Here is a 23,043-nt window from a genome sequence, read left to right on the forward strand (position 1 = left end):
TGGCCTGCTGTGTTCATCCAGCTCTACACCTTGTTAGGCCCATATCCATGCTTTTTGTCCAACCTTTTTAAAGATTTTTTATGTTATCAGCTTATGCCGCGTTGTTAGGTATTACTTTCAAGATCCTGAACGTTCTCCTAGTTTCCCCACTAGATGTTTTGCAAACTATTTTAAATCTCTGACCGCTAACTCACTCTGTATCCTCTATCTACTCTATGAAGACTTCTCATAATTTTGAAAACCTGTATTAGATCAACACCTAATCTTCCCCATTTCAAGGATAATAGCCCTACTCTTTTCATAACTGAATTATCTTTTCCCCTCCTCTGTACCCTTTTTAAAGCCATTCTGTCTTTCCTGAAGTGTAATGTACTGGATGGCCCAAAATATTAAGCCAGTTCATAGGAACGTGATAAAATTTAAGTTAATACTGAGTTAGATAGAGAAATGAGGACAACACAAATAGAGTACTGCAGATGCTGGAAATCTGAAACCAAAACAGAAAATGGTGGAGAAATTCAGCAGGTCTGGCAGCATCTGTGGAGAGAAGTTAACATTACTGAAGATCATCGGATCTGAAGAAGAGTCATAATGGAATCAAAACTCTGTTTTTCCTGAGATCATAGGACAGGTGACCAAGAGAATGGCGAAAAAAGTTAGGTTTTAAGGAGCATCTTAAATGAGATGAGGAATGAAACAATGCTGTGAGATTTAGGTAGACAGTTTCAGAACTTCAGGTCCAGGAAGTGTACACTATGGCTGCCAATATTGTGGTGATGGAAATATAATATTTTTGACTGGAGAATGAAGGGGTTTTTATGGTTTTCAAGGAAGAGCATAATTGTGATTAAATATTTTTGCTACAATGACCAACTCTGTGTGCTAATATACTTTGCTTTTTAAAGTATATAGGAAAATAAATGTACCAGATGATAGGAAATTTATTTCCAGGACTAAAATTAAATTTTATGCCTCAAATTTCTAACCATGGGGCTTCCTCTAGCATGTTTTATTTGTATTTTGTTGCAACTCTTAAGAAAATAGGCACTATCTATATGCAAAATTATTCAAAAAACACATTAGATAATATACCTCTCATTCTCAAACACTCTTCAGCCCTTTACAGCTTATAGTTACCTATTTCATTGGCATCATTTGCTAAAACACCTCCTCTGTATAGCAAATAACAAGGTGTAGAGCTGGATGAACACAGCAGACCAAGCAGCATCAGAGGAGCAGGAAGGCTGACGTTTCGGCCCTAGACCCTTCTTCAGAAAATGATCTGAATGCTTCCTCTGTACAGCATACCTAATACTCTATTATTGGTACAATGATTTCATAAACTTTCTACTTAAATGAATGAATGAATCATTCCTGCATAATATACTGTTTATAGCATACTGCTCCTTAAAAAAGAGAGGTGATCTCCTGAAAACACGCTGAACTCTTATAGGACTTGACAAGGTAGATGAAAGGAAGATGTTTCCCCTGCTTACAGAGACAAGATCTGTGTACTGGTGTATCAGAATTAGCGTTCAACTATTTAGGACTGAGATGAAGAGAAATTTCTTTATTCAAATCTCTGAAACTATAAATCTTTGAACTCTTTGCAACAGTATAGAAACTTAGAAAATAGAAGCAGGAATAGGCCCTTCATTATGATCATGGCTGACCATTCAACTCAGTAGTTTCTTCTCACTTACCCCCAGCTCCTTTGATCCCTTTAGCCCCAAGTGCCATATCCAACTCTTTCTTGAAATCATACAATGTTTTGACTTTGACTACTCTCTGTGGCAACAAATTCTATAGGCTTATCACTTTCTGAGTGAAGAAATTTTTTTTATCTCAGTCCTAAATGGTCTATCCCGCATCTTTACACTATGACCCAGGCTCTGGACTCCCCCCATCATTGGGAACATCCTTTCTGCCTCTACTCTTTCTGGTCCTGTTTAAATTTTATAGGTTTCTGTGAGATCCCGTCATTCTTTTGAACTTACGTGAAATTAATCCTAACTGATACAACCTCTCCTTATATATCAATCCTACCATCCAGGTAACAGTTTGATACTGGGACTGAGCATATTTAAGACAGGGATCAGTAGATTTTTGGACACAAAGAGAATCTAGGGACATGGGATAGTAGTAGAAGATAAAATTGAAGTTGAAGATATGCCACATTCTTCATGAATGGTGAGGTAGTCTTAAATAGTGTACTCCTGCTCCTATTACTGTATGCTCATAGTTCTAGATGTGACAACTACTGCAGGGTTTCCCAAAATGGAGGTTGGATCCCAAGTGGGTTCACAAGCTGAAATTCTGAGGTATTGACCTCTGAGTAAACAATGGATGCTGTGAAGCTGTGATCAAGTTACAAAAGCTGTACACCTGTTCTAATAAGTCCACACCTCTTGTTACCATTCACTTCTCAAATCCCCATGGTCTCTCAGCTCCCATTGAGAAGAGTGGGAGTCACAAAACTTTCAGGTTGCAAAGTGGATTGACAGAGGGAAATAGTTTGGGGAGCATTGATCTTCTGTTTAAGGATTCTCCCAACATTAAAGATATCTTTAGGATATCTTTAGAATTTATACCCTTTTTATAGACAACTTATTTTATGTCTTCCTACTAAGTTGTCATTAATTCCCTTCCCACAGAGAACTTCCACTTTCAAGCGACACAATTCAATCACAAGTCTCAAAAGAAAAATTTGAGGAAAAATTTATGGAAAATTTGGAAAACCTAGAATTACGTAAAGCAAAAGACCTCCGCAATTTAGAGACATTAGTAAGTATTCAACTCAAGCCTTAAACCAACAGGAAGGAATTGGGAAATCCTTACAAGTAAGAGCTATATTACATTCAACCACTCACTTCTTCAGGGGAAAATAAAACCTATATTTAGCAAATAACAATGAAAATGTCTTATTCTCAGATCGTAGTTGACCGCTAGTGATTTTGTGTTGCTCTTTTGCTAATAGTGTTTGTCATACTGAACCATTACTCTGATTAAAAATTTGTAATTGGGACAAAATTTTGTTGCACCAATGATTTTAATGCCAATGATAATGCTGAACTTTGTCTTGTTATTGCCTTTAGGGATTAACTGTTTTCTTTTTGCTTAACTCATGTTCAAGGTCAACCTGACTTGATTGTAGAGCTGTCCTTTCAATGTATGGCCGGTGTTCTAACCCATGAAGACTTGATTACAATTTGAATTGGGGTGCATGCCAGTTTTAAGACTGCAGTTCAGCCTTCAGGTGCAAATGAGTGGCACATGCATCTATGTATTCATATAGCACTGAGATTTACTGAATATAGGGAGGCCTAACCAGCAGTCTTTAAAGGGGTTCCAGCAGACTGCTCAGAAAACAAAATAGAAAGCGCAGTGCCTCTAAATATTGTGGACTTGGAGGAGTACAAATACTCCCATCTATTTCCAACCACTCTCTCTCTCCTACCATGCAATTGATTCACTCACCTTGTAGCATTTAACGTACCATATTCATACAAAATATTAGGGAATCTTGGCAAAAGAAAATCTAATTTTCCATGGCTTGAAATTTGACTGGATTGCACTCATTTCCTACCTGTTCTGGGAAGGCAGAGGAATTAAGGGAGTTTAAGTCATCGCAGTGGTCCAATGTGGGTGCTGTGGCACGTAAGACCCAATCTTGCTCCTCACCAGTGTGGATCCTGCTCCATTAACAATAATAAAGCTGAGACTGCATAGGCAATGTAAGGATTTAATTTAACAAGTAGGTGGATGGGGTAGTGAGAGTTGGCAAACTCAGGGTTTGATGTTGATTAGGGTGATGGAAGTTTGAAAGTATTTAGAATTATAAATGGCAGAATTCTGGAGATATTCAAGACTGGAATGGAGTTGTGAAGTTTGAGGTGGCTAAGGTATAGATGAGCATTTCAACAGCACAAGGGAAGTGAGATACAGTCAAGGATCAGTGACAGTGTGCCCAGCCATGGAAGTAGTAAAAGAGCATGAAATTTGAAGTTCAGTTTAGGATTCAATTGGTCTTAATCTAAGGGAGTTGCATGAGATATAGATGGCACTGCATGTGGAGGTCTATGGTAAGGAATAGAATTCTAAGTGGGTGTTGACCATAATAGTTTAAGCCTTGTTGATGTTAAGGTGAAGGGAACACTTCCTGCTTCAGCACTTGGTAAAGCTGGTTGACAGTGTACAGTGAATGTATATGGACTGATGTCAAATTATAGAATCTTGATGGTGTATGTGTCTTTAGATGCAGGTCAAAAAATACCATGATGTTCTGTGTGATACCAAGTTAGACGACCTGCTGCAGGCCCTGCACAATGAAAGCAGAACTGGATACTACTTCACACGTTTTTGTGAAAAAGCAGGGAATACAGTAAGTGAGATAAACCTTAGATTATTGGACAATTGGGTAATTTATTATTCGATTTTAACTTATTTTGAGAACAGAGCTAATATCTGACTTTCATCGCTCATTGAAAATCAATGTAAACACTACTTTCAAGTTGGCAGATTAGAATCATTGATTGATGCAGCAAAGAAGAAGGCCATTTGGATCATCATGCCTATGTTAACTCTATGGAAGAGCTATTCCTTGCTCTTTCCCCACAATACAATAAATATTTTGACTTCAAGAATCTGTCCAATTCCTTTTTGAATCTGCTGCCATTATTTTTTCAGCAGAGCATTCCAAATTGCAATCACTCATTTTTTTTATCGTGTTGCATCTATCTCTTTTTCCTATTTCCTACTTTTCTTCCTTCTTCTTTCATGGGATGAGGGTGTCATTGGCAATGGTGAGTGTTGCCCATCCTTAATTGCCCTTGAATAACTTGTTAGGTCATTTACAGAGTGTGGTTAAGAGTCAAACGCATTGCTGTGGGTCTAGAGTTACATGTAGATCAGGTATGGATAGCAGATTTCCTTCACTGAAAGATATCAGTGAACCAGATTTTTTAATTAACAATTGGTAGTAATTTTATGGCCACCATTACAGAGACTAGTTTTTAATTCCAGATTTTGTTGAATTCAAATTTCACCACCTGCCATTGTGTGATTTGAGCCCATGTCTCAGAGCATCAGTGTGGGGCACTGGAGGGCTGATCCAGTAATATTAACACCATGTGATTGCATCCCCACAATATCTGTGTCCTTTGGCTAATGATGCTCCTGCCACATTGTGTTTTTCTTTCAGAATCAAATAGCCATTCACAATCACTGGAAACAAACCATTACCATGTAGAATATTAACAAATATTCCTTCCTATCTTGCAGTTATGGAGGAATGGTGTGAGCCTGTGGTTTGACCTGAAAGAATATCAGCGACTGTTTTATGCAGAAATCTTTCAACCTTTTAAACTCAAGAGACAAGCTCAGGCAAGCTAAGAAATTCATGTTGTTTTGATGATCGTCATATCTTGGTGGAGTACAGAATATGCCAGGATTGTAAATAGAAGGATAAGGGGATCAGCAGTATTACAATGGAGAGAGTGATCATAATCCCGAAAAGGGAAGGGTTGACGATGCACGGAATTTTAAAATTTGAAAACTTCCAAACAAGGGCTCAAACCCTATTCAAGCCAATCACCTCTGAACTTAGCTAAATTCAGGCAGGGGTTGTGTCTGGCCCATTAATTCCAAGGAAGCAAGTACCTTATCTGGATATTTTAACGAGACTATATGCTTCATATTTTATTTTGCTTTCTTCTTTAATGCTGGCTGGCTACCCAGCTACAAGGGAGACAAGAAATCAGCATGGAAAAGAGAAATGCTTTTTTCCACCTTTGCTTTATGCCGGGAATGCTTCATCCTGGCCTTTCAAGCTAACCTGTTTCACTTCACACAAATAACCTCTCCCCACAGTCAGGTACCCTTCCTAAATTCTCATCTGTGCTCCTGAACAGTCCTGTTGAGATTACCATGTGGTAAGTAAAGGCACATCTTAAAGGGGCCAGTGCTGATGTGTGGACTGGTAAGGTACTGCACGACATATTCTCAATTCCACAATCATGCCCCATGCAGCTTAGAGGGAATGTCACTCCCTGAATCTCCAAACCACACGTACATGCAGTCTCTATATTGATATTATGATCATCAATATGCTTGACTATTATTTATGAATTGAAGTGATTATCCATAACACAAGAATGGCCCCCGCACATGCACAGACATGGGCAATGATGTTAGCTGGCTGCAAAAGGCCACAGGAAGTGCGCTAATAGCACCATGCCAGGATGTGCCTGCATATGCACCACGGTCTCCCCTCATGCCAGGGATGTGAGGGCTAGAGAGGCTGGAGCTTCCCCTTCCTGGCTGTGTCAGCAGAGTAGTCTTCTTTGACCACTGCTCTTCTTCACCCTGCCATCACTCCTGGCCACCCAGCCCTCTCCAGCCTCCGTGCTGCCTTTGGAGGGACCCTTTCCGGAGCTAGGAGACCGTACCCTAGAGCCAGGGCTACACTGGCTACTCACCACACACCCCCTCCCTAAAATCATTATTGTTGAAGAAGGAGTGATCCACAGGCATGTTGAAGCATAAATATCATTTCCCAGTTAGAGACTGCACTGTGCATTCTCCAGTTACAATGTATCTATATGTTGAATTAGGCAGCAAAAGATTTTCAGAGACTTTACATGGGCCTGATTGTAAAATGAAGAGTTTGCACAAAACAAGCTTCCATTTTTCCCTGTCCAGAAACCAACTTCCCACGGGGAAGAACCCAACTCTTCATTTTTCTCATTAACCTGTTCAGAGATGTCATGACACATTTCTGAAACAAGTGGGACTTGAACCCAGGCATTTTGGCACAGAGGTAGGGGCATTACCTCTGTACTACAAGTGCCTTAAGAATCCAACTTGTTTGTTTATATCCGGAGTGCTCTTACAGACAACTAAATAGCTTTTCCTACCAGCAAATCATCCACTGTAACTTTCACCTATTATCCACCATCATTAATTTACCCATGTTTTCCAATTAATCAAATTATGCGAGGACCCTGCTCTTACATATTTTCCTAACCAACCTGTTCAGAGATGTTATTAATACCTCTAGAGCAGGTGGGATTTGAACCCAGGCCTCCTGGCTCAGGAGTAGAGATACTACCACTAGATCATAAGATTCTATTTTAAGAAACCAGTTTTTATCTATTATCCAGAAATAATCTTACTCAATTTTTTTTAAATCACCAAATCACCCATGGTATTTTTTTCATCAACCACAAGTAAATCACCGTGTTTTCCAATTAATTAATTTATGTGCAAAGCCCGTTAAGGACAATGCAAGAACCCAGCTCATTTTTTTTATATCTGGGCGAGAAGTGTTCTTACACAGAACAGAACTATTTTCCCCCTCTGTCACCAAATCACTCGCAGCATTTCTTCATCTTTAACCAAGAACCCAGCTCTCGGATATTTACTAAGCAACCTGTTCAGAGATGTTATTACACACCTCTGAAGCAGGACTTGAATGTGGGTCTCCTGGCTCAGATTAAGGAACACTACCACAACACAATCCATTTTTTTTAAATATTGAGAAGTGCTCTTATACACGAGTGAGTGTTTCTTTTCTCCATCACCAAATTAGCATTGGTATTAACCACCACCAGTAAATCTCCAGTGTTTCCAATCGAATAATTTATGTGCAAAGCCTGTTAAGGGCAAGACAGAATTAGAATTAGAATTGGAATTAGCCTTAGTGAATTAGAATTAGAACAATGAAAGATAAGAGAGAGGTAGGGAGCTAAATCAAAATAGAGTTGAAGGGGAAGAATACAGCTATTTTGTTTTTACTTATATCCAGAAGTGCTTTTACGCACAACTGAATAGCTTTCCTGCCAGCAAATCACCATGACTTTATTTTTCCCTTCTTTAGTTATCACCAGTAAACCACTCATGTAGCCAATTAGATACTTAAGCACATCGCTCATTTTGGGCAATGCAAACCTTCAAAAGGAAGTAGGGACAGTGGGAAGGGACTAAATCAAAATGGAGTTGGAGAAAGAATCAAAGCACTGTATCCTCACGCCCGGTGCCTACTTCTGTCTAAAGGCCTGGATAGCATTGGTGGACTCTGCGTGCTCCCTCTCCAATGACGCCTAGAAGAATCCAGCTGTTATTTTATTTGCGTATTTTTCTAATCAGCCTGTTCAGAGATGTTATTGCACACAAAAACAAAAGCAGTGATTACTGGAAAATCTCAGCAGGTCAGGCAGCATCTGTGGAGAGAAATCAGAGTTAACATTTTGGGTCCAGTGACCGGCCTTCAGAAGTGATGGTAGCTAGGAAATTTTTTTTAATGCAGAAGATAGAGTAGGGGAGGGGATAAGGAGTAAATGATAGGTGGAGATAGAGCTCAAAGAGAGAGAAGAACAGTTGGACAGACAAAGGAATAGATAATGGTCAGTCTAGGAGAATGAATGCTACTAATGGGGACTATTAGTGGCTAACAATGGGTTGGTGTGTAATAGCAGACCATGTGATAACAACGCCTGGTGTGTGGAAGTTGAAGTAAGGACATGGGAGAAGGTACTTGAAGCCCTAAAATTGTTGAACTCAATATTGAGTCCAGAAGGCTGTAGAGTTCCCAAGCGGAAAATAAGGTGCTGTTCTTTCAGCTTGTGCTGAGCTTCACTGGAGCATTGCAGCAAGCCTGAGACAGAGATGTTGGCCAGGGAACAAGATGGTGCCTTGAAGTGGCAGGCAGCTGGAAGCTCAGGGTATTTTTTTGTGGACAAAACAAGGGAGGTGAGGGCAATTATGTGTCTGGTGGTGGCATCCCGCTGGAGGTGGTTAATGATCCTCTGGATGTGGATGCTAGTGGGATGGTGGGTGAAGACAAGGGGGACCCTATCGCTGTTGTGAGAGGGAAAAGACGGGAGGCTGAAGTGCAGGAGATAGGTCAGACCCAGCCCTGTCAACTATGGTGCTGGGTAATCCTCAGTTGAGGAAGAAGGAGGACATTTCGGAGGTGCCTTGTCAAAATTGGCATCATCAGAGCAGATGCGGCAGAGACAGAGAAACTGAGAATATCATTTATGATGAAAATGCAAGATGTTTGTACCATTTCAAAGAACCACTAATATCCAGTAGTTGGGTATTGAGTTTCTGTGCTGTAAAAGGTTAATATGAATATGTAAATAAGATAGTCTACATCATTGTTGGGAAATGGTGTAACACGGTTACTGGAAACCTGTTCTCTCTAGCAGCCTTGTGATAGAGGTGAAATTTTGTTCTGTACATAGTTAATATTTACAATGAGAATTTAAAAACAATTGTTTGTTGACAATCAAGACTCTTGTAATCTTCAATAATGCCCTTCCTGGATGCAACCAAATTAGAATAACAGAATTTCCGTCAGCAAACTGATATTTTCATGATTTGTCCATTTGTTTCAGTTCATTTTTGCAACATACGCTATTGAAGGGGCCCCAGCAGATGTCCAAATGGACGCAGAGAACAAGAAAGAGATCTATAGCAAACTGGAGCCACCATTTGAAGAGCTCTTTGATCAATTAGAGGAACACACTCTTATCTTGCTACTGGTACCTTGGAACCAAATGATTGAAGCGGAAATGTCAAGCTACAGTAAAGTAAGTCAATACATCCAACTGCTTTCTTGAATAAGATTTTCCAAATGGTCCATTTCATTTTTTTTGCTCAGTATTATATCAGATACATGGATGAATATGTTTTAACCCCCTATATTTCATATTTGTTCTTTTTTCTCCATATTGTAAACAATTTTGTGAAAGACAAAATGGACAGAGGTTTGCTCTGTAGTCAACCAGCAGCAACAGTGTGAGAGTGCAGGTACTCAGAACCCTCCTTGTGATGAAACAGCTACACTCCAACTGCCAACATGACTGAAATTAGCATTTAATGCATAACGTTCAGAGACTCACTAGTAAGTCTGTACAAGTTAATGGCCTATTTAAAGAGTCACAATTTATGTCCTCTGGAAAATCAGATCTGGAGAGAGACGCAGTAATTTTTGTTGAGGTTCATCCCAAACAGTCCCGTGATGCAGGACTCTGTGCTCAGTGGTCTGTTCCCTGGGATGCACACTGAGTCAAAGATCAACTGCACCTAGAGGACCATCAACCCGGTGAAAAATGCTCTTTGGTCTGTCCAAAACATTTTGGTCTTCCAGTATAAAGAGTTGGCTTCGACTGAGCGCTGCGGACTGACACATTCCAAAGTCCAGGACTATGCTGTGGGACACACTAAAGGTGGGGGCTGCTACTGCCCAGGCACAGTGTGGAAAGACGAAGGTCTTTCTGCCAAAGCATAACAGCGATCAGTTGTCAGACCCCTTCATTGCCTCAAAGTAAATACTTTGTAAATATTTTCTTCCTGTATCATATAAAATCACCCTTGTTATTTGTACAGTAGCTCTGTGGGACCTAAAATTCCAATGTATCATTTCTGATTCTTTATCCTCATTGAAAGATAACCTTTTCTATGTACTGTATTTATAGATGATTTTTTTTGCAAATAACAAAATGTCCTCTGAGGAGAAAGGGTAGAAAGATTACTGGGCAACCTGCTGAAAGTAATGCACAAAACAACACAACACAAACTACAGAGCTACCGATCAGAAAATATATGCAAATTTTTCAAATGATCTTGGTGCGCACCTCCGTTCAGTGTCTAGTCTGCATAAATTGTCCATTTAACCTGTGGTACAGCTGTTACATTTTAAGAAAAGCTGTAAATCTTAACCAAACACACAAAGTGCTGGAAAAACTCAGCAGGTCTGGTAGCATGTGTGGAGAGAGAAACAGAGTTAACATTTCAAGTCTCGTATGACAGAACGTTGTATCTTAGTGTCGTTCCTTGCTACTCAATGAAGATCTTTTATTTCTAGGTGAAGTTGGTAACGAAGACCCAGTATTTGGATTCAATATACTACAAGAAGCTTCAGGAATTGCAGAGGAAGTTTCTGCCCCATGAAGTAATTATTTATTTGGATCTAAAAAATAGGTTTATTTATTAAGAACATAGGAAAATAAGAAGGCCACTCAGCCCATCAGACCTGATCCGCCACTCAATGTGATGGTGGCTGACCAAACACTTCAATGACTTTTACTCAGTCCATCTCCTTAACATTGTATGCCACTGGTAATCAGCAATTTATCAACCTCTACGTCAAACAAATTCAAAGATTGAGCCTTCACAGCCCTCTGTGGTAGACAATTCCAAAGGTTCACAATCCTCCAGGTAAAGAAATTCTCCTCATCTCAGATCTAAGTGTCTATTTTCAAGTAGTGTGCCCCACTCTCTCCCCTGACCCCATTCTTGGTTCTAGAGTCCCCAGCTAGGGGACACATTATCTAGCTATTCCTCTAAGTTTTTTTTAAAATAAATTTCAAGGAAATAATATTGACACAAAACCAAGACAGCAGCCACTTTCCAGTTTTCAATTAACTAACCCTCGGTGACAAATTGATTTGTTTTTTGTATATGATGCTGGAATGTTTTTGGTAATGACCACTCTGAATTTAAACCCAGCCTGAACCAGCATTCCAAATATTTGATTAGCATCCTGTATTATCCAAAGCCGAAGTCTACAATTTATATACTTCTATACATTGCAGGACTTTTGCCATTCTCTGAGATAGGAAGCATCTATCTATTACTGATATATAATTAATATTAATGCATTTCTCTCTCTCCCCATTCCCCAAGAACAATGCCTTACTGGTACTCGGGTCCTGAGTCAGCATTTCATTATGTGTGATAAACAGTAATTTCAAAGGCCTCAAATGTCAATTTTGTGAGTGAAGGTGTGTGTGCAATATGCAACAGTCAGGGTTCAGCTTCCACTTCATCGTTGTAACTTACGTGTTGAGAAAAACAAGTTTGAATAATTAAATTTGTCAGTATTTGAAAGCTTATTTTGATGTAGGTAGGCCCATACCACTTGTAAATAATTAAATTTGTCAGTATTTGAAAGCTTATTTTGATGTAGGTAGGCCCAGACCACTTGTAGATGATCTGCTCGGTTATTTTCTTGGTAACAGTGAAGGGCAAAAGAGTAACTAGAGAGAGAATAGGGGCTATTAAAGACCAACAAAGTCATCTATGCGTAGAGCCAAAAGAGATGGATGGGATCCTAAATGAATATTTCACGTCAGTATTTACTGTTGAGAAAGGCATGGATGTTAGGAAACTTGGGAAACTAAACAATGATATCTTGAAGAGGGTCCATATTACAGAAGATGAGGTGCTGGAAATCTTAATAAGCATTAAGATGGATAAATCTCTGGGATTTGATGAAATGTATCCCAGAACTTTGTGGGAGGCTAGGGAGGAAATTGCGGGGAGTCTAGCGGAGATATTTGTTTCATTGGCAGCCACAGGTAAAGTGTGCAAAGATTAGAGGGTGGCTAATTTTACGTCATTATTTAAGAAAGGCTGTAGGGAAATGCCTGGGAACTACAGACTGGTGAGCCTAATGTCTGTGGTGGGAAAGTTGTTAGAAGGGATTCTGAGACACAGGCTTTACAGGCATTTAGAGAGGCAACGTCTCATTTGAGATAGTCAGCATGGCTTTGTGCATGGGAAATCATGTCTCATGAATTTGATTGAGTTTTCTGAAGGGGTGACCAAGAAAGTAGATGAGGCCAGTGTGGTAGACATTGTCTACATAGTACTGCATGGGATCCAGGGAGAGTTAGCCAATTGGATACAAAATTGGCTTGAAGGTAATAGACAAAGGGTGGTGATAGAGGGTTGTTTTTTAAACTGGAGGCCTGTGACCAGTGGTATGCCACAGGGATTGGTGCTGGTCTACTGTTATTTTTCATTTATATAAATGATTTGGTTGAGAGTTTTGGAGGTACGGTCAGTAAGTTTGCAGATGACACCAGGATTGGCGGTATAATGGACAGTGAAGAAGGTTATCAGGGAATACAATGAGATTTTGATCAACTGGGCCAGTGGGCTAAGGAATGGCAGATAGAGTTTAATTTAGATAAATGCGAGGTGTTGCAGGGTATGACTTACACCATCAGTGGTAAGGTCCTGGGAAATGTAGGGATATGGGTTGATAGGTCCTTGAAAGTGGAATCACAGGTAAACAGGGTGGTGAAGAATGCTTTCAGCAAGCTAGCTTTCATCAGTCTGAGATTGAGTATAGGATTTGGGACATCTTGTTGCAGTTGTGCAAGATTTGGTAAGGCCACATTTGGACTACTGTGTACAAATCTGGTTGCCCTACTAAGGAAAGGATATTAATAAACTAGAAAAATTGCAGAAAAGATTTACTAGGATGCCAGCTGGTCTGGAAAGTTTGAGTTAGAAGGAAAGGCTGGATAGTCTGGGACATTTTTCCCCTGGAGCATAGGAGACTGAAGGGTGATCTGATTGAGGTCTATAAAATCATGACAGGCATAGATAAGGTAAATAGCCAACAGCTTATCCTCACGAGTAGGGAAATCTAAAACTAGAGGGCATAGAATTAAGGTGAGAGGGGAGAGATACAAAAGGGTCCAGAGGAGCAATTTTTCACACAGAGGGTGGTGAGTGTCCAGAATAGGCTGCCAGAGGGTAGTGGCGAAGGCAAGTACAATTTAATCATTTAAGAAACATTTGGACAGGTACATGGATGGGATAGGTATGGAGGGATATGGATCAAATGAATGCTAATGGGACTAGTTTGTGAACACTGGGACAAATTGGGCTGAAGGCCCTGTTTCCATGCTGTAAACCTCTATGATTTTATGCCTCTATGACAGTGATGCAGAACAGGCATTGGGAAATGTAAACTCTGTTTTCTCTGACAGATTGTATGAAAGCATAACCTTGAGAGATAGCTGTCACTACGCTTACTCCAACTGTGACTGATCAGCACATCACAGGACTGTTTCAGGCAATTAATGGAAGGTCAGGATCCCCTGTATTTGGGCTTGGTTAGCTGAGTATCCAATGTGTTGAAGACAGGCAATAAAGTTGAAGGCATCTATTCTAATAATCAAACAATTCACAAGGTGTTCCCTGCATAAGCTTCTTACCTATGACCCTATGGGTTCTGCTGCATCTACTATTGATGCTGCCATCCATTCATTCCATAGTTGACAGCAGTGAGGAGAATCCATCAATAACTGCACAGAACAAGTTACCAGGCTTGAGCCCCAGCTACCGAAATAGGAGCAGGCGGGGATAGGAGGCTGCGCTGGGTTGGTGAGTTGGGAGTCTGCGCTAGGAGCAGGGTGTGGGGAGACCTGTATTGGGACTATAGTGTGGGGTGGCCTGCACGAGGAATAGGGTTTGGGGAGACCTGCAGAGGGAGCAGGGTGTGGGGAGGTCTGCACTGAGAGTCAGCCTGATTTTGCTTGGGAGAGATAGGAAGGTTGAAGGAAAGTTGAGAAGTCACAGGGGGAATGGGGAAGAGAAGTGCTAGGAGAGAACAAAATAAATTCATTTTATTCTGTTGTGCAAGCTACATCATTTTACATCCTCCAGTGCATTCTTTAAACAGGCAGTTGTTTCCTGTCACTTGAGATTGACGTCAGTTTTCTTTCCAGCCTTAGTGCCACATAGACGTGGCATTTTTAAGAAACTCAGCCAGTTAATGAAGCTAGATCTGTTAATATAACAGTGTTATCAATCTTCTTTGCAGTTTCCTGTCCAATCATCCATACAAGAAGAAATTGTGGAGGATCCCAGGAGTGCATGGAAATTTGTTCCAGAGCAATTCCATCATTATACGTTTCAAACGCTTCTTCACAATCGCTTAGAACTTGACCAATTCCAGGCATTCCTTAAAGAAAATTTAGCAGAGTAAGTTTCGAAGAATCTTTATGTAACACAAAATGGGGACGGCTGCACAATGTAGACTTACTCTTGCAGGCATGGCAAGCCTTTGTTAGCCATGCTGATTGTGGTGAGTGTTTGTACATAGAATAATCATTTTAGCAAATTTGTGAACATTAACATGTCATATTGCCATCAGACCATTTCTTGCATTACCTCTTCTACTCAACTGTTGCATGTTCTAATCAGTCATGCACTTTAGAACCACTGAGATACATGCCAACAGACACCATTTGAAAAATTACTTCTCTTTTCTTTAAAGGCAAATCATAATGGCTTGGTCAAGGAGGAAGGGCTGTTTGTGGTATTCCTATTTTAACGTTTATGCAGCATCTAAGTCTTTTCTGGAGTCGTGTGGTATATTTTAACATGGTTTGTGGTTTTACATTATTTAGAAAACCAAGTATTCTTCTGTTTGTTTAGAATTTTTCTATAACAATGATTCCAATTGAAATTCACAAAAATGTTATTCTGTTATCCAGCATGTGTAGGGGCAGGCAGTTGGGATAGATGGGTGGCAGTGCCGTTTACATGGATCTGATGGTTGCATGAAAGATATTCTTATAGACACCCAACAATTCAGTATTCTTTGAATAGAAAAAATCTTAAATCTAAATATCAAAAGAACAGTGCAATTTACTTGCTGTGTTCTGGAAACTCTGACAATTTTTCATCAGGGTCACCAGCAGAACTAGCACTTGTATCTTGAGCAGCAGCACATGTTGAGGGGTGAAGAGTTGGGGATCACAGATTCGACTAGCGATGACTGTAATGGAACCTGCAGGCAGACAGTACTGATAGTAGTGTCTGGCAAAACTGCCGCATAGTAGATGAACTATATGTTTATCGGAATTTGGCGCACCAAGTTCAAATAGATGTTTTTGAAGAAACTATACAAAAAATGGTACATTTTTAAAAAAATAATTACCAGTTGCTTGAGAATTCTGGATGCTTGGGTATCAGATAACAGAATTTGCTGTATTTCAATGTGATTCTAACTCCAAGGTCACTGTTACTGTGCAGTAAATACTCTATAACATGATATGTCCCCACCTTAATTTGATGCAGTAATAAAACTGCAATCCTTGGTTGCTTTGATAATTGTTTGTAACAACGTGGTATTGTCAAAAATGGAAAACCGTCTTTCTTGTAGCATGGATCTCAACTGCTGGATGGACATTGAATTCTATGCAAATATATCTCGCCATGAAAAAGAAAGTAAAAATATCAAATCCAAAGAGATCATCAACAAATATATGAATCGAAAGTATTTCTTTGGACCCAGCAGCCCTGCTACAAAACCACAACAGGAAGAGGTAATTGCCTAAATGGTTTAGTGCTTCAAACTGTGATTCAAGGTATCAAGAAGATAACATTTAAATGTTCCAACCAAAGTGATTTGCAGATGACTGTGGAGTTTGCCTACCTAGTTTCTTGCCATATACAGGTTTTCATCTTTCACTCTCCATTAATGGGTTTCCTGAGGGTTGAGAAACGTGACCACTTCATACAGGTGAGCATTTGGTGGATTCAGGAGGTAAATGGCTCCACCCCTATGCTCCCCACTGGATAAACATAGCTATTTGAGCCTCCATAATCTGGCACTCGTGATGACCTCCAACATGGGGCCTCTCTTCCTAATAACCAGTGCTTCAGAAAGCTTTGGTTCCCCCACATCATACCACCATACAAGGCCTCCGAACTCCAACCACAATCAGGTCCACAACAAGAGACCTCCAATCCTCCCCTCAGCTCACTGACCCAATTCCGTATGCTTCTCCGCTACTCAGTATCCGAGGTGTCCAACATGCATTCCTTGACATCCAGTTCCACTCCCCCTGCACTCTCAACCTCTAATCTGGTATCTCACCACTCCCCCTCCGGCCTGATCTTCAATCTCTGATAAGTGCCCTGGCAAGGCATTTCACACTGCCTCTCTGAAGGCCTGTGAATTCAATAAAGATGAATTGGAATATTTTCCTAATTGCTACAGACTAGGAAATGCAGAGGGGCAAAGGGTGCCCAAATATTCCAATCACTAAAAGCTAGTCACATGTCCAAAAATATTCAGAAAGGCTAATGCAATGGTAGTTTTTATCTCAAGTTAGCCTGGATACTAAGGATGGAAGTTACACTCCAGTTGTAGACAGGTGTACTGTGCTCTGTTTTAGGCACCACACTGCTGGAAGAGTACAATGGCCTTAGAAAGAGTCTAGCAATTATTCACTGGAATTATACCATAGCTTCAGTTGAATTATGAAGATGTATTTCATAAACTTGCACTATATTCCTTTGTGTTTAGAAGGTTGAGGGAGTGACTAAAATACAGACAGTATTTATTATGATTTATACAGAAAAAATCAATTTCTTCTAGTGGGGAAATTCAGAGCATGTGGACATAATCTTTAAATGAAAAGAAGACCTTTAAGGATTGAGGCCAACAACTGGCTATGAATACTGGGTCAGATGAAATTTTATAATGAAAAATTATACAAAATAACAGGGAAATTAGAACACATTTTGGTGATAGTAATCACAACTCCCTGACCTTTACTAAAGTCATGGAAAGGGATAGGAGCAGACGGTATGGGAAAGTATTTAATTTGGGGAGGGGGAATTACAATGCTATTAGGCAAGAACTGCGGAGCGCCAGTTGGGATCAGATGTTCTCAGGGAGATGCACGATAGAAATGTGGAGGTTGTTTAGGGAGCAGTTGCTACAGGTACTGGATAGGTTTGTCCCACTGAGGCAAGGAAAGGATGGTAAGGTGAAGGAACCTTGGATGACAAGAATGTGGAACATCTAGTCAAGAGGAAGAAGGAAGCTTACTTAAGGTTGAGGAAGCAAGGATCGGACAGGGCTCTACAGGTCTACAAGGTAGCCAAGAAGGAACTGAAGAATGGACTTAGGAGAGCTAGAAGTGGGTATGAGAAAGCCTTGGCGGGTAGGATCAAGGAAAACCCCAAGGCTTTCTCTACTTATGTGAGGAACAAGAGGATGGCCAGAGTGAGGGTAGGGCCAATCAGGGATAGTGGAGGGAACTTGTGTGCGGAGTCAGAGGAGGTAGGGGAGGTCCTTAATGAATACTTTGCTTCAGTATTCACCAGTGAGAGGGACCTTGACATTTGTGAGGACAGCATGAAACAGGCAGATATGCTCAAACAGGTTGATGTTAGAAAGGAGGATGTGCTAGAAATTTTGAAAAGCATGAGGATAGATAAGTCCCCCGGGCCAGACGGGATATACCCAAGGTTACTACGGTAAGTGAGGGAAGAGATTGCTGCCCCTTTGGCAATGATCTTTGCGTCCTAACTGTCCACTGGAGTAGTACCAGAAGATTGGATGGTGGCAAATGTCATTCCCTTGTTCAAGAAAGGGAATAGGAATAATCTTGGAAATTATAGACCGGTCAGTCTTACTTCTGTGCTGGGCAAATTATTGGAGAGGATTCTGAGAGATTCTGGAAAAGCAGAATTTGATTAGAAATAGTCAGCATGTCTTTGAGAGGGGCAGGTCATGCCTCACAAGCCTTATTGAATTCTTTGAGGATGTGACAAAACACATTGATGAAGGTAGAGCAGTCGATGTGGTGTATATAGATTTTCAGCAAGGCATTCGATAAGGTTCCACATGGTAGGCTTATTCAGAAAGTAAGGAGGCATGGGATTAGGGAAGTGATACAAAACTGGCTGTCCAATAGAAGACAGAGGGTGGTAGTAGATGGAAAGTATTCAGCCTGGAGCTCGGTGACCAGTGGTGTTCCGCAGGGATCTGTTCTGGGACCTCTGCCCTTTGTGATCTTTATAAATGACTTGGATGAGGAAATAGAAAGGTGGGTTAGTAAGTTTGCCGATGACACGAAGGTTGGTGGAGTTGTGGATAGCGTGTAGGGCTGTTGTAGGTTGCAACGGGACATTGATAGGTTGCAGAGCTGGGCAAAGAAGTGGCAGATGGAATTCAACCCACAAAAGTGTGAAGTGATTCATTTTGGAAGGTTGAATTTGAATGCAGAATACAGGGTTAATGGCAGGATTCTCAGCAGTGTGGAGGAACAGAGAAATCTTGGGGTCCACATCCATAGATCCCTCAAAGTTGCCACCCAAGTTGATAGGGCTGTAAAGAAGGCGTATGGTGTGTTGACTTTCATTGGCAGGGAAATTGAGTTTCAGAGCCGCGAGATTATGCTGCAGCTCTATAAAACCCTGGTTAGACCATACTTGGAATATTGTGTTCAGTTCTGGTTGCCTCATTATTGGAAAGATGTGGAAGCTTTAGAGAGGGTGCAGAGGAGATTTACCAGGATGCTGCCTGGACTGGAGGGCAGGTCTTATGAGGAAAGGTTGAGGGAGCTAGGGCTTTTCTCATTGGAGCAAAGAAGGATGAGAGGTGTCTTGATAGAGGTGTACAAGATGATAGAGGCATAGATAGAGTGGATAGTCAGAGACTTTTCCCCAGGGCGGAAATGATTATTATGGGGGGGCATAATTTTAAGGTGATTCGAGGACGGTATAGGGGAGATGTCAGAGGTAGGTTCTTTACACAGAGAGTGGTGGGCGTGTGGAATGTGCTGCCAGCAGTGGTAGTGGAGTCAGATACTTTGGAGACTTTTAAGCGACTCTTGGATAGGCACATGGATGATAGTATAATGTAGGGTAGATTGATCTTAGTAGGATAACAGGTCAGCACAACATCGTGGGCCGAAGGGCCTGTACTGTGCTGCACTGTTCTATGTTCTACGTTCTAAGAGTGAGTTATACAGAAGCCAGTTGTGATATTAAAACTATTAAACAGCATTGCTTTAACTCATTTAATAGTTTTGCCATCCTATGCTAAATGACAATGGAGTGATGAGTATGCAGGAACAAAGCTTAAAGGCCCCTAATACTTGACTGTGCCTAATTTAGTTTAAAGTTTAAAACAAATCCATTAAACTGTAATATGAAGAGATCAGGTTTTTTGGGGAATTATTAATACCTTTCCCCAGGTCTGAGGGTACTGTTCTACCAACACCTGATGATTGACTTCCTTAGGAAGTCACTTACAACCCCTAACATTTTACCTCCTTGTACCTAGTTTTTCACATCTCTGTCACTTTAATGAGGTTTCCACCAACATTAAAGTAACATAGATCAGAAACTCTTAAGTTCTGGTGACCTGATACTCCTCAGTCTCCTGACAAGATATATCTCCAACTAGTAAGTATAGACTGATGCGTAATTTCATAAATTTACAGTCTTTACATACTGGATAACATGTACTGGGAATTCAGAAACTTTATATTCACAAAAATCAATGGATGTAAAATCATTGCAGCACATGGTAAGGGTAGGAGGGTGTGTGCTCACATTTTTTCTAAGTCCTCCCTGCATGCAAGCTCAACATCAGGAGCAAGAATTCATACAACTGACCTCCAAAATAATTCAATATTGCTTGGGAGGGGATTATAGGTAAATATAGAGGATTTGTTTTGGTGGAAAATAAATGGTAGCAAACTTTGATGTTCTACATGCCACCTGACTTTCCTTGCTATTGCTTTCAGTGGAACACCAAATTGGTGGGCTGTACAGTAGGGTTTACCACCTGCTTTTCCTCACTCCTGGAAGTTAAAATCAGCTCCTAAAGGTTTTGATCTCTTTCTGCATAAGTATTCTCTTTGTTTTTTGAGAAATACAATGCTGTATAATTAATAGGAAACCTGAAGATTTAGATTATCAACTGCTTAGAAATAGATACAACTTACTGAGCTTCATGTACCAAGACCACATATTGTTAATAGATGCAAAGTCACACATGCAAATTTCCAACTAAAGCTTTGCAACAGAAGTACAAGTACATAAATATTGTGAAAAAAAATGTTTAGTAGCAAACTTCAGCAAAAATGAAGAAACATAAATATAATTCTTCTGTCTAGGTGTTGGCATTGGCTGGTGGACAAGAAAAATTGCTCCACAATCTGTTGTCTTCAGAAGTTGCACTGGAGGTGCAAAGATATGCAAAAGATCGTTTGGAAAGACAATGGCTACCAATGTTTCTATCCACACCAGAGTTTGCTGAAAGTCAACAGATACGGGTAGGTTTGCCATGCACTTGACCAAACTGTTTTACCAAACTTCAAAGTCAACACTAAGGGTCAGATTTTGTGAAGTCAGTGAGATTCTGTGGACTTCTAATAATGGCAGGTGAGGTGCAGCTGAGGCCTGGATGTAGCAATTCAGCCCCCGTTTCCAACAGGCCCAAATTTGTCATTGAGGGAAAGGGTGGTGGTGGTGTGATGTAGGTGGCAAACCCAAAATCAGCAGGGCCATAAAAAAGATCCCATTTTGGCTGCTTTGGCTGATCCTTGAAGTGATCCTTGTTCCTTGATCTTGGTGCTAGGAGTTACAAATTGATGAAGTAGATGTAAAGATTCTTAAGGGTGGGTAAAGTTTGTCTAAATATCTAAATTTTAAGTTTTTTCTTTAAATCACACACATTTTAAATGTGATAACAACAGGCTGAAACTGGTAAAAAGAGTTAATAAAAACACTGTCTGCTGGACTGACTTGATGAACTGGGCCTTAGTTAGAAAGAAAATTACCATTTACTCTTGTAGTTTCAATCAAGTTCTTTGTGCAATTTCCCAAGGCCAGTTATGGTGTTGTGATTATTGCCTACCTGGGCTTTAAAAGGTACAGCAGCAGGTTTGAAGTTCACAAGCTGATTGATAGCTAAAGTGGCTATTAAAGGTTTAGATATCTTTGATGTGGAGTCCAAATAGTTGCTTTATTTTGAATAACAGATTAACAGTTCGTAGTTTTAACGCTTTGAACGGGTTTCACAAATGATAGTTTGTCAGTCAGTCAAGGGTTTATCTGATTACAGTACGGAGGTTGGTCAAGGTCATTCAGTGGCGTGATCATTCCACTGACCGGGGATCATTGACTCTGCTGTATTGCAAAGTACAGATTGGGCCATGGTCAGTCTTACAGGTGAAGCCCAACCAGATTGGGGATTACGTGTCATAGAGTCATAGAGATGTACAGCATGGAAACAGACCCTTCGGTCCAATTTGTCCATGCCATCCAGATGTTTTAAATTAATCTAGTCCAATTTGTCAGCATTTGGCACATATCCCTCTAAACCCTTCCTACTCACATACCCATCCAGATGCCTTTTAAATGTTGTAATTGTACCAGCCTCCATCATCTCCTCTGGCAGCTCATTCCACACATGCACCACCCTCTGTGTGAAAAAGTTGCCCCTTAGGTCCCTTTTAAATCTTTCCCCTCTCACCTTAAACCTTTGCCCTCTAGTTTTGGACTCCCATACCCTGGGGAAAAGACCTTGTCTATTTACCCTATCTATGCCCCTCATGATTTTACAAACTTCTTTAAGATCACTCTTCAGCCTCTGACACTCCAAGGAAAATAGCCCCACCTATTCTGCCTCTCCCTATAGGTCAAACCCTCCAACCCTGGCAACATCCTTGTAAATCTTTTCTGAACCCTTTCAAGTTTCACTACATTTTTCCTATAGTAGGGAGACCAGAATCGAACGCAGTATTCCAATAGTAGCCTAACCAATGTCCTGTACAGCTGCAATGTCTCCTAACTCCTATACTCAATGCACTGACCAATAAAAGCAAGCACACCAAATGCTTTCTTCACTATCCTGTCTACCTGCGATTCCACTTTCACGGAACTATGAACCTACACCCCAAGGTCTCTTTGTTCGGCAGCACTCCAAAGGGTCTTACATTCTGTATAAATCCTGCCCTGATTTGCCTGTCCAAAATACAGCACCCCACATTTATCAAACTTAAACCCCAACTGCCAATCCTTGGCCCATTTGCCCATCTGATCAAGGTCCCAATGTACTCTGAGGTAACCTTCTTCACTGTCCACTATCAATTTTGGTGTCATCTGCAAACTTACTACCATGCCTCCTACATTCACATCCAAATCATTTATATAAATGACAAAAATCAGTGGACCCAGCACCAATCCTTGTGGCATACCACTGGTCACAGGCTTCCAGTCTCTGCCACCACCCACTGTCTCCTATCTTGGAACCAATTTTGTATCCAAATGGCTAGTTCTCCCTGCATTCCATGTGATCTAACCTTGTTAACCAATCTATCATGTGGAACCTTGTTGACTGAAGTCCATATAGACAAGTATATCGGTTGGACACATATGTCTGGGGGCTGTTGTCACAAGTCAGTCTGGTGTTGGACCATGGTG

The 23,043-nt window shown here is 40.6% G+C and overlaps 1 protein-coding gene across 1 annotated transcript in view; it reads left to right on the forward strand.

The window, feature by feature from the left end:
- The window catches only part of LOC109928918 (regulator of G protein signaling 22), a 112,698-nt gene that overhangs the window by 59,036 nt on the left and 30,619 nt on the right, over positions 1-23,043 (forward strand). The window contains exons 11-18 of the mRNA XM_048595749.1: positions 2,655-2,784; positions 4,256-4,381; positions 5,281-5,382; positions 9,399-9,593; positions 10,871-10,957; positions 14,627-14,787; positions 15,974-16,136; positions 20,733-20,891. Of these exons, the coding sequence (XP_048451706.1) occupies positions 2,655-2,784; positions 4,256-4,381; positions 5,281-5,382; positions 9,399-9,593; positions 10,871-10,957; positions 14,627-14,787; positions 15,974-16,136; positions 20,733-20,891 (1,123 nt within the window). The remainder of the gene's footprint in view (positions 1-2,654; positions 2,785-4,255; positions 4,382-5,280; positions 5,383-9,398; positions 9,594-10,870; positions 10,958-14,626; positions 14,788-15,973; positions 16,137-20,732; positions 20,892-23,043) is intronic.

This window comes from Rhincodon typus, chromosome 4 (genome assembly GCF_021869965.1).
Source record: "Rhincodon typus isolate 14 chromosome 4, sRhiTyp1.1, whole genome shotgun sequence".
NCBI lineage: Eukaryota > Metazoa > Chordata > Chondrichthyes > Orectolobiformes > Rhincodontidae > Rhincodon > Rhincodon typus.